This window comes from Aulonocara stuartgranti (genome assembly GCF_965226115.1).
Source record: "Aulonocara stuartgranti genome assembly, chromosome: 1".
NCBI lineage: Eukaryota > Metazoa > Chordata > Actinopteri > Cichliformes > Cichlidae > Aulonocara > Aulonocara stuartgranti.
The window spans coordinates 1,967,501-1,980,000 of record NC_138939.1 but is presented as its reverse complement, the minus strand read 5'-3'; the positions used below and the strand labels follow the sequence as shown (position 1 = coordinate 1,980,000).

Here is a 12,500-nt window from a genome sequence, read left to right as displayed (position 1 = left end):
TGTACTTACTCCTTTTTTATCTCTCTTTGGATCTTCCTTTCAGCTCATAACCACAAGTGTCAATTAGCAAGTTTTAGCACCGCTGTGAGTGTATTTACTGTGTGTTGTTGAACGCAGCAGATGCCTCAGCAGCAGCACGGGTGAGAGCGCTGCAGTCAGATTTAATGAAGACAAATGCATCGCCGGGAGGCTGCAGAGCGATACCGCAGGACGCAGACAGCCTCTGATGACTTCCTGAACGCTGCATGACAAACGGCCGAGCAGAGACAGACTGACAGGCGGCCGCGGGCTTTAAACCCAGCAAACACGCTCCAACTCAAACACTCGCTGCCTTTATCGGTGCGAGGAAGACACTGAACACACCAGCCCAGGCAGACTTCCCAGAGTCCATCTGCTCCACACAGAGGTCTGCACTTCATCACAGCTCCCAGCCGTCTTCCCCATCGGAAGCTTCTTTACAGTTTCTGCTGCGTTCCCGGTTCTGTACGCTTACTTTGGGCACAGGATGTGCCACGTTTAGCTTCTCACATTTAGTGTAGTTTTTATAGCTTTCAGAGAAAGTTTGAAAAACCTGTGGCTGAGATACCTTCAAGCAGCCCTGATCATCCCCTGTGCAGCTAATGTGGCTAATGCCAGAGGCCTGCTTTTACCATCTATGTTAGAAATCTTACATTATTTATTTATTTATAGGAAAAAACGAGCCCAAAGAGTCGTGCTGATTTCTGCTGTTTACTTTATGAAGTACACACTCAGGCATTCTGCAGAAACAGACTTCTTACACTAAGAGGAAATATTTAGTTAAACTTCTTTGAAGTGACAGAAAGATGGTGTTTGACTGGTTGGCCCACTTGAGGTCACAGTGGATGGCCCACGATGTGGAATAAGTTTGACACCTCCACCTTTCCATCGGTCCATCAAAAGTAGTTGTAGGAGGTGGATTCGGCTTAATCTGAGCCTTGGACAGCACTGAGCCTTCACCTGAGCTCTCACCTGTAACCAGGATAATGACTGTGATCTGTAACCACTCGCAGACACCACGGCTGTTTCTCCTGTCTGTGCAGGAGCGTCTCACCGCGCAACGAACTCTATTTTTCTTGTTTGATGGTGTTTGGCAAACAGCTTGTGGGTGCGTTATCGCCACCTTCTGACAGCGGCAGCATGTCACATACGAACAAGCTCAAACAAAGAATACTGTGACTTATTGATATATGAAATATCTGCACTGCACCGTGGTTAGCGCTGTGTTAGCCTGCAGCTGGAACCAACACCTGAGCTCCACCTGGTCAGCTGACCAATCAGAGTAAACTGACAGCGTGTGGGACATCCCTGCTCCATTTGTTTTGCTGCAACATCATAATTACTGTTGCTCTCTGTCTGCTCAACTTTTGATGTCACAGCGTTAGATTTTGGGGGGAAAAGATGATGGTGGGAGGAGTGGGAGGAGCCACGAGTCCACAGAAACAGGCGACTGGGCTTTGGGTTTATGACCCACTTGTTCACTTTTAAACTTAGTTTGCTTATTTTATTTTATATTTTTTAATATTTTCAGATTTCACTTACAGTTTGGTTACATTTGAGCAGATTTCGGTGAATTTCAGTGCTGTGACACGTCCACTGCAGGTCACAGCCATGTTTAGTATTTCTGTGGTCGTTTTTCGTGAAGTCACACAAACATGACTGTGATGGTGATGGAGCAGCATCATTGTGCAAACATGCTCTAATGATGAACCTGTAAATTATCATAATTACTGCTTAAAATCTGAATGATTGTGCTAAGCCACGCCCTCCTGAAACATCTGTTTAACAGGTAACGACACAGCAGAACATTCCTCTTCAATATTTGATGGCACGATAAATGTGTGAGTTGAGCAGATCTGTGACCGTCTGACAGGTTTTAGTCATCAAACAGTCTCATTAACCCGAGCAGGGAGCCGCCGCTCTGCTCGCACGTCACACGCCGAAGGCTGATTTTGGTCTTTTGCTTGTCTTAATGATCAGATTTCTGCCATGAAGTCGCTCCACATTTCAAAGATGCTGTCACATTGTGTCTTGTTAGATGGTAAATGAGGGTTACCCTCCATTGAGGCAGCGTCGTAGCGAGTAGGAGGCTCCTCCCCCGCAGGTTCGAGAGCAGTCGCTCCAGGCGCTCCAGGCATCCCAGCCGATTTCCCTGTCCTCATCTGAGCGGGTCATCCTGGATGCCTAAAGAAGGACAAACAGCAACACAAAGGTTGTGCGTATTAAATCACATTCACACCAAAGCTTTGTGGTTGTAAGAAGGCGTGCCTCGTTGGTTTCCAACGCCTGCTAAAGCAAAACGCTCCTGCAACACGAGCGTCTGTTCTCACGGCAGTCTGAGAATCAGTCACAGTCAGACATGGCTCTACCACGGTCTGCATTTCTGTCTGATTGCTGGAAATTCAACAAACCTGCTGGAGGACAGCTCGTCACAGGCCGTATATTTACTGCTCTGTGCCGTGTGGAAACACTCCGTGATAAATTCTTGATAAAGCTTAAGCTAAAAAAAGCTTAAAGGCTCAGAGGGACACAGTGAAAGTGTGCCATGCTGGCAGAGATCATTTCTTTTTACAGCGTTAGAGCAAATATATCCACAGTGAGCCGACGCAGCAGAAGTTTAGCTCTCTCTAGAAAAAGTCCCAAAGTCTCAGGAAAGAGGCTGAACGGCTCATGCAGGCGCCGCACAGCTGAGCGACAACACTCCCAGAATGAGACGCAAGAAATGTGAAACTGAAGAAACTATTACACCAGTGGTGAACGGGCAGCTAAATGGGAAAAGACATTTCATTGTCACGTTTGCTGTGTAGCAGGCAGGACCCGACACACTCGGGGAAGTAAACGTAAAATGCCAGCTTTATCTGCGGGACAAACTCCACAATGAAAACATGAAAACTAGGGAGCTAAACTGGGACAGAGAACAAGGAAAGCACACAGGTAGGGGAACGGGTGGGAACGCAGCTGGGACCAACTTCATAGGCTGCATCTTCCTGAGGCCGTTTGCGTCACAGCCAGGCGACGAAGGCTGTCCAAATTCAAAGACTCCTAGAAATGCAGCCAACAAATGCGTCCTCCTTTTCCCCAGATTTGAAGGATAGGTCGGGTGTGTCCTTCCTGGCCCACCATATCCCAGAATTCATAGCGCGGCCCAGTCAACTCCAGTTTCCAACAATGGCAGCAGCTACTAAGTTTTAATATTACTCTTATTACTCTTTCTGTGTCACACGAGAATGTAGCTGTGTAAGCTTCAAACATCTGCTCGGTTTATCGAGACACCACATGCGATCCTCTCGATTTCCCAGTCTGTGAGAGGCGGCAAGTTGTTTGTCTGACCTGGATTTTAGTCAGGAGTTAACCTCTTTGCGCCAAATACCGCTCCTCTGCTCTGGCATCACTACTGAACCCTAACTTCATATCATAACCCTGCTTCCATTCAGTTTCTGTCTTCTTATGCTGTCCAACCTCCTGCTGCAGTCCCTCTTTCCTCCAGCCTTCATCGTAGGCTCCTGCTCTTCTGATGAATCATTCCCTGCTTCTATGATACTGGTTATATACTGTAGACTTTGCAGAGTGAAATCATATAATCCACAATTGCAGGTTTAGCATTCAGACCAGTTTTTGTGCATTCCATCTTAAATTGTTTTTGATATAATTTTGTTATTTTTTTAAAGAAAAAAAAATACCATATGCATATTGACATACACATGTATTCAACACTCTGAATACATCCTCAGATTAAGGACCTGATATCATCTCCTGTTGCCCTGATACAGCACTTCAAATTGTACTTATGATTCTGCAGATTCAATAAAATGTCATTTTTTTTCTCAAGGAAAAAAAAAAAAAAAAAGACACCACATGTTTGCAAAAGTGCTCCGACGTTTTCGGAGACGTCTGTTACCCACCAGCTCGACAGCTGACCGGGGCGAGAACGGCGAACTCCTGGCACAGCGTTTTCAAACCCCTCGCGGTCTTTGGCTACTCAGGTTAAACATGATATATGAGTCACTCAGATAACATAAAACTTTTATTGTTTGGCTTTTTTCAGTGTTTGATTTGTTCCTGAGTAAATCGGTTGGGCTGAGATTAAAGTTCTAGTTTTCACACAGCTGAATAAACGTCAAACAGAAAACTGATTAAACAGAAGTGAGACAGTGGAGAGTTTACTCCAGTGTCCTGTTATATTGAGGAAGCAAGCAGCAGACGGCCGAGTTTATTAAACTCTACAGAGACAGCGGTGACGCAAATCTGAAGGCCAGACCGTCCGGGTCCTCAGGAGGATGCAGCCTATGAATTTGGACACCCCCAGGGACTATCAAAATAAAACAGGAAACACAGGGAGCACAGGGACAGGAGTGACATGAGACACGACTGACTGGGGGACAAGAAAATAAGCATGAAGACAGAACTAAAGCTACAGTAAACAAACAAAAGCAAAGAACTAGAACTCAAGAAATACCCGAGAACAAAACAAACTAAAACACCAACATTGATGATCCATGATGGAATCAAAGGTTCACAATAACACAAAAGCACCGAGTCACTGACCCAGGATCGAGACATTTATTAACTTATGATAACACAGGAGACAGAAACTTTTTTAAGATCAGGTTGAAAACTTTCCTCTACCGGATCACTTATCATTAGTTACACTTCAGTAAATGTAATCTCGAGTTTATAGCTTCACAAATAAAATGTCTATTTGTGTTTTCAGTGAGGAAAAATCTAGAAACACAGTCTACATGTCTGATTTCCAACGATTCCCACTGGATATATGGAGCTGACGCCGTCTCTCCTTCCAGCCCGACACAGAGAAGCATCTCTGGGTAAAACTGGCCTGTGGACTCCTGCTGTCCAAGAAAGCCCCGATAAAAGAACGTCTTTCGGTGGGACGAGCGGTCAGACTCCGACGGTCGCTCCCGATAGGCTGAGCAGCCACAGGTGAATATGAATAAATGATTCAGAGCAGCGGGACTGATCGCAGCCTCACTGACAGCACGTCGCCACAGCAGCCGCTGTAAAGCGTTTACAGATGTTACAGATGTTTCCACCTCTGTGTTCAGAGTTTGAAGGTCACTCAGATTCATGATGTAGATAAAAACTGACTCACATTTTTATTTACATTTACAGATATCGCTGTTATCTCACTGCTCTTTTATAAAGCTATATATATTACGCATCATATTATACGCTGCATATAGGACTATTATATAATACAGACATTTTCCCACACAAGCTATTTCAGGAGAAGCAGGCTGGAATATTTCCCACAGTTTTATCATAATCATAAATACTGGATGCAGGCTGTGCAGGAGGGCGCGCACATGACGGCGTGCAGGAACGTTCAGGAGAACAGCGGCCGATGCATCACCTGGCAAACATTAAACAAGAAATGTTCACGTATGCATGTGGTCACTTCATATTCCCCAGACTTCTGCACGTCACTGACTCGCACGCTTCACCTTCGTTTCCATCCATCCACCCTTTTAACTGCTCTTAACCTATCCATTCGGGGTTATGGGGTGGGGGCGGAGCCTACACGTGGGCTACACCCAGGACAGGTTGCCAGTTGTGGCAACCTCCGTTGTGGAGCGCCACAACGCCGCTGCTGTTGACCATCTTTGTCGCTGTGGGCGTGTCAGAGGAGCTGCGGCGCCACCATCAACTACAACAGCTGCTGCGGTAGAAAAACAGAGGCTGAATCTTATATGTTATGTTTGCACACAAGCTCCTAAATACATTTCAGAGCGTTTACGCGTGAGTGCGTTATGTTGGTCACATGTGAGTAAAACCATCGCCAGCGTGACCGTCCTGGTGGAAACCCCAGGCGTCCCAGTCGGCTTCGCCAAACCTGTCCTCTGGCCCTGCCTCCATGTTCAGCAGTGACTCATAATCTGTTTGAGACGCATGTTGGGTGTAAAACAGGCTGATCAGTGGAGACTGATCGTACCGCAGCAGCAGGCCTCGAGAGTCCTTCTGCTGCTGTAGAAACCTCTTTGCACACTCGGGTTTCTTATTTCAACGCTTGATATTTTACCATCACCAGGCCAAAAAACGCTCAAAAAGACTCGGCCAAGATATCTGAATTATACATAATCCAATCCTCTTACTCAAAACATGCCTGACTGGATGCAGCCAAGTAATTTCTGACAGTTTGTGATCCGTGTGCGCAGCATCGTCCCATCGGGAGCGTTGTCCAAAGTGCAGAAGAGTCCAGCGGTTCGTCGGCACGGACAGCAGGTCTCTCTGCCGAAACACTGATGAGAGCCTCGGCCTCTGCAGACACCCAACAGTAGCATTACATCACACGAAACAGTCGTCTGTTTTAGGCAAGCAGTCACACAAAGCTGCTACAGCCTCGACGCACCCCCCCACCGAACACCGACCTTTCTCCTATCTTATCTGCTGTGTGAAAAGCTGAGATGAAAGAGAGGGAGTGATGGAGGGAGGCTCTGATAGAGAGCGGGAGAGAGTTTTCCTGGCTGTGTGTCACCAAAAATAGGAAAATTGGCTTCCCTGGGTCAGTGATGTCACTACAGACCCTGTGGTGCCTCTGTGTGTGTGTGTGTGTGTGTGTGTGTGTGTGTGTGTGTGTGTGTGTGTGTGTGTGTGTGTGTGTGTGTGTGTGTGTGTGTGTGTGAGGAAAAATGAAGCACAATGAAGTATTTATGGAAAATACTGGAAGTCAGAGGGGGAACGAGCCGAGCCTTCCAAAGTGCTTTTTCACAGTTTAGAGTTCTGCTGTGAGCTGAACCATCCAGACTCAACATCAGCTGAACTAAAGGAGCTGCTGATGGACTTAAGGTGATGCAGGACTCCTACATCTCTTTTCTCCTTTAGGGCAGAGACAAATACCTGGGGTCCTACGTGGACAGGAATCTCTGCTGCTGTCTCTGCAGAGAGGGCCAGAGTCGCCTCCTCCTCCTGAAGACGTTCCTTCAGAGTACGTCTGCAGATATTTTATGAATCTGTTGCTGATAAAACATCAGAACTTGGCTTGGATCGAATCTGGATCGAGATCATCTGCGTGCGGTCCCTCGCAGCGTGTCCTTTGGTTCCCGAGGCCATCCAGTTTCCTCAGCTTTTTTGCTGCAGTTGTATAATTTTACAACTTCCACAGTCCCGAGCAGCTGTTACGATAGGAAATCTCCTGCAGGGATTAATAAAGTTTTTCCTTCTGAGTGCGATCTAGCCCGTGTACCACCAGGACAATAGTCAAAGCATGAGTTTAAACAGCTGGAGAAACCTTTGCTGCAGCAGCGACAGTGCAGGCAGTCAGTAAAACCCACAGGACAGGAACAAACTCTAATTCCTCTGACAATGTTATTTATGCCTGGTCAACCAGAATTAACATTTCTGACATACCTCTGCAGGTTTCATTTCAGCCTGCCTCCCAGGCTGAGTGCTGGCTCACAGCGGAGCTGGCAGAGGACAACGCTGTGAGGGTCGTACCCACATACATGGGTCTGCTGTGTGTGTCTTGGACTCCTGCGCTGAACTGGATCTCGGGATTCTCTCACATTTCTCTTCGTGCCTCTTCCAAAGAGACAGACTGAACAGCTCGAGAGGAATTAGACACGTTAACGCTCAGCTAATAGGATAAAACAGCCTTTTGTTGTCGGGCTCGGCCAGCTAACCGCCATCACGGACCTCCAACAGTAATAACATCGGCATGAGGAGAATCTGTCCAGCCAAGGCTTTTTTGGCCCGGGTGGCCAGCAGGGCCCATTGTGCCTGCATAGTTCAGTATCAGCAAGCTGTGTCCACTGACAACTCAGATGACCTCGCCATCCACGGCGCATTTCTCAGTTTCCCAGTTTGAAGGTTCAAAGTGGCACTGGCAGATGCGATGAGTCCACTGGTGCCACTCGGGCATCTTTTCTGAAAGTCTCATTATAAGAAGAGAAGACTTATAGAAACCAGCACTGTCGCTGTACTGGGTTTAGGTCAGGTGATAACCTCTGGGACTGAAACACTCACTCCCACAGGAGCTGCTCGGCCGTGAAGCTGCCAGCGTGCAGTCTTTGTGTTGGTGTTAATGCCAGAGGAGGTTTGGAGCTCTCCAGTTATCGAGTCGGCTCTGAGACTTCACCTGGTCTGACACTATGAGGCTGATCAGGAGTATCCAGGAGGGAAGAAACTCCAAGAAATTCCATTGTTGCAGACGTCACATCCAGTTGCAGCACCACAGCAGGTTTCAGTGAGCTCTTCAGAACAAGCCTTTCTTTCATCGATGTTTGTAAAGGCAGGAGCCGCATTTTACAGACCACACCTGAACACACCTGAACTCAAAGATTAATTCTGTGTCCATATAGTGTATTAAACCAAAGCAACTACACCTGCAGCTCCTCTAACGCCCAGCAGAGGCTCCAGCAGTGAGTCCGTCCCCGTAGACTCCCACGTTAAAACGTCCAAGATGAACTACACATGTTCGGATTTCTGGGTGTACCTGGGGATCTCCAGTCAACTTGGAGGCATTCCCGATCATATGCTGGACACGTCACCTGGTTGCATTCCTCATGACGATGCAGCGGCTCTGCTCTGAGCTCGCTTTGTCACTCGAAGGTTGAGCTGAGCCGCACTGCAGCACAAAGTAATTCCAGCCTCCTGCATCCACAACCACATGCAGGTCACGATCACAGGTGAAGCATCGAAAGCTTCCAAAGGCAGGTAGGCAAAGGTGAGGATCTAAATCAATGAACAGCCACCGTTGGGTCATTGCATCCTTTTATTCATTCAGTCATCGGTTCAATAATCCCTTCATTCACTACTTTATTGACTTCTTTGTGCCTTATTCTCCTCCATTAATCCCAAATTGCATCATTTCCCTCTTTGTCTGAGAATCAGGAAACATGTTCAAGTGCAAATCCTATTAGGTTGCTTCACACTTGATCTCCTGCAGAGTTTCGAGCTGGTAAACAGCCTTGCATCACTTTGTTTGGTTGGAGGCAGGGAGTGAAAATAGCCGGCAGCATTAATCTCAGCTTGTGCTCTGAGATTGGAGGGTGTCGGATGGGATTAGAAAAAAACTGTCCAACTCCCTATATGAGCGCGCTGAATGCGGGACACAATGTGCTGCTTATAACGTCTGGTTAAGGTATTCTCAGCCGGCCTACCGTATTGTAGGTGCGTGCATTCTTTGCAGACTAAATCCATTTTGTTAAATGCAAACTACCAGAAATCTAAAAGCTACAAGTAAAGGTTTATTTTGCCTGTGGCAGCAGTCTTGATGCGGATGCTTAAAAGTCTATATGAGCCTAATCGACAGGAAGTGATGCTTTCTGGGAACATTTAGTTCCTGTTAAATCAGAAGATGCTCATACAGTGCAAAGCAAATCCCATCCACTGGTTTCTAATGATCTCTATTATGCATTAGCAGCCCTTTGGAAGTGAGTTGTATATGTGGTGCAAAATAAAGCTGAAAGTATGCTTGTCAGACAGCCGTGGAGCCTCAGGCTTACTTGTGGTTAACAAAAGCACAACCATAGCTGAGAGAGCTCTCTGACCGTCAGTCTCCTTCAGTCTCCGCTGCTCGTGACCTCGTATAACTCTCGCCTTGAAACTTTTTCTGGCTTCTGCAGTTTTCTTCCTACATATTTGGCCCACATCGGTCTGAAATGCTGCAGCGAGAGCGCTACCGGGGACTCGACTTTCTTATTTCTCCAGCATTCGTTTCTCTCTGACACTTTCCATGAAAAATCAACCCGACTGCCTCAGGATCAGCTGATTTTTTTCTACGATGTCGTACATTTAATGAAGGCGTCCTAAATTTTACCTCCATACTGTGAAAATGCTCAGATTTACAGGTCCTTGAATTACACACAACAATTTGAGCTCTACAAGTTTCAGGGCTGAAAAACACATCACTATCACAAAATGTAACCAAAATAAAGTTTCCAAGTGAATCTTCAGAAAACAGATGAAACATGCAGGATACCTTTTTCTCTGCTCCTCTTCATCACACACCATCATTACACTGCTGCAGTTTATTCAAACTCTGATATCGACCACGATACTGAAGGTCAAAGATGCTTATAGAGAAAACGCTGCTGAGCAAAAACCAGATTTAGTCCTTAGACTGTGACACTTTAAGTCAAAGCTGGGGACCTGCAGGCCTGGAGGGCCAGTGTCCTGCAGGTTTTAGATGTGTCCTTGATTTAAACGACTAAATGAACTCCTCAACATGTCCTGAAGTTCTCCGGAGGCCTGGTAATCAACTCATCGTTGAGATCCCCACTCCTGTGTAAGTAAAACTGATTTGTTTGCAGGTTTCATAAAGCTGAAATGTAAAGTTTTATCCAGTCCTCGGTACCACGGGGGCTGGTAACCCAGAAGACATTTCCTGTGTTTGTTCTCCAAAGATGGAAAAGGCAGCGAGTACAGTAAAGCCACTGTTCTCTGCAGATGACGGTTGGCGTCCACTCTTCCTCAGTGCGGGAAATTAGTTTGAGACCTGAGCAGAATGAATTATCCGCAGGCATCGACCTCGGAGCACATCGTAATCCATCAGTGCCACTGCAGGGCTGTGAAATCGTCGCCTCTGTCAGAGAGCGGATGTTAAAGATCTTTTCTCACACGTCACGGACGGTAACGAGTGAAAACCACGCTGACCTTTTACTGCTGACTGATAAAGACAGTTTCTCTCTGAAGCCGCTGACCATGAAACACACCTGGAATATTATTAGCGGGGTCCATATTTAACTGCACAGGTAGCCTTCAGCGTTGGCTTCCAACATGCAGGGTTAGCGTTGGGATCAGGAGAATTTTAGACCAAACCATCCAAACCCCGACAGAGACCTGCAGCCTTTGTCGCATTTAAGACACAAGGAATAATAAACTTACCTAAAACTAAGCCAACAATAACTCAAAATGAATATTTAAGGTAAAAATCCAGCTGCCACAAAGCTCTGTTTTGCAGTAAAATGGGAAACAGCTGTAAACATGAATGAGTTTAGTGTGAGCAGCTCGGTCTGAACTCTGGCTCTCTGTCATCTCTGTGAGGATCTTTAGTTCAAAGCTCAAAGCTTTTGTCCTTCCACTGAGATCATTTCTGACGAACCGTCTCTGCTGGATTAATCTCTGTTTCTATTTAACCTACTAAACATTTGCCACTCTTGTGTGTCTCCGTCAGCCAGCGCAAAACCTCAAGGTTTTCCTTAAACTAACAAGCTTTACTGTGTGAACCAAAAATAACAGAAAACAAAGTGAAACAGGAACGGAGAGGATGCCTGACTCGAGCCTTGACCCGACTCTTCGTTCCTCAGTGAAACAACATATTTCAGCCTCTGCATCACCAAACCAGAGGCTTCAAATCTCGCTGATGACAAAGTGCCAAATCGCAAACAGAACGAGAGCAGCAAAGAAAACCAGACGGCCTAAAGTGCCACTCTGACACTCCCATCTTCTGTCCACATCCACTCAGCCTCCAGAGGCTCTTATTATTTGTCCTGTTGCTACATGTGATGTCACTGACAAGACTGGCGAGGTCTGGCGAGGGAGCACGCTCGCCGTGTTGGCTGTGCTCAGTAAACACAGCTCGCCTGAGCTAGATAAACAGCGGCGGGCTGGGTATGAAGGCCACGGCGTGCCACTGATCCAAGCTGGAGCTCTTGGATTTTACAGTCGTCTGCGGTATGTCGAGGCCAGGTCTCCTGGTGCGAGGGCTCTGCTGCAATCAGCCGGGGAATGAGCTTAATTGTTTCTAATGAGTCCAAAGTCCGAGCTGCCAGCCGTATGAGTGAAACAGACTTAACGGGTCAGAGCGGTCCAGCAGATTCTCACTTCATATCTGCACTGCGGGCAGGAGTGCTTTATGACTGCATCTCTGTTTCCAAATATATGTTGGTCCTTGGTAATCTTTTGGAAGTCGACCTGTCAGTCAGGTATCAGCTCTGACTCCCGGTGACAAGAGTGGCCGGTCTCCGTCCCCGTAGCATTTTTCTTTCTGTGCCTCTTCTTGTTCTTTTGTTTTTCTGTTACTTCCTGTCTTATTTTGAAGAGTAGCTCCCCTGGTGTTTTTACTTCCTGTCAGATCCTGCACGTGTCTGCAGCCTGTATCCTGCTTCTCAGTTTGTTACCTCATGCTTTTTTACCTCATGCCAGAAAGAGATGCCACAAATCTGGTTTCTTTGACCGGACCTGTGGCTTGACTCTTGACTTGTTCGTTTTGACTTGACAGACTTGGTGCCAGCCCCATGGATGGAGCAGCAACATATGCACAGAGAGGCCATCTGTATACTTGCTGGAAGCAGATGCCACAGGCAAAAATACTGCTATTTCCATCTGCAGTAATTATAATTGGAGCATGTCTCTGCTCGGGGACCTCCGTTCTGTTCTTGCATCAATAATAACAGACTCTGCACTTATTAAGTCATGAAAAGCATGAAAAGCACGAGTTGGTGGCTTGCAGATATGCAATACTCTTAAATATTGCATCTTAAATGAGATTTGCCACCTGGATGTGTTTGAAGCTTCTCTTCTGTGGA

At 46.6% G+C, this 12,500-nt stretch overlaps 1 protein-coding gene across 6 annotated transcripts in view; it reads right to left on the bottom strand.

Moving 5' to 3' along the window:
- adamtsl3 (ADAMTS-like 3) overlaps positions 1-12,500 on the bottom strand; it is a 199,478-nt gene that overhangs the window by 98,042 nt on the left and 88,936 nt on the right. For all 6 annotated transcript variants that reach the window (XM_082540083.1, XM_082540082.1, XM_082540081.1 and 3 more), the window contains one exon: positions 2,075-2,202. In XM_082540083.1, coding sequence (XP_082396209.1) covers positions 2,075-2,202 — 128 coding nt within the window. The remainder of the gene's footprint in view (positions 1-2,074; positions 2,203-12,500) is intronic.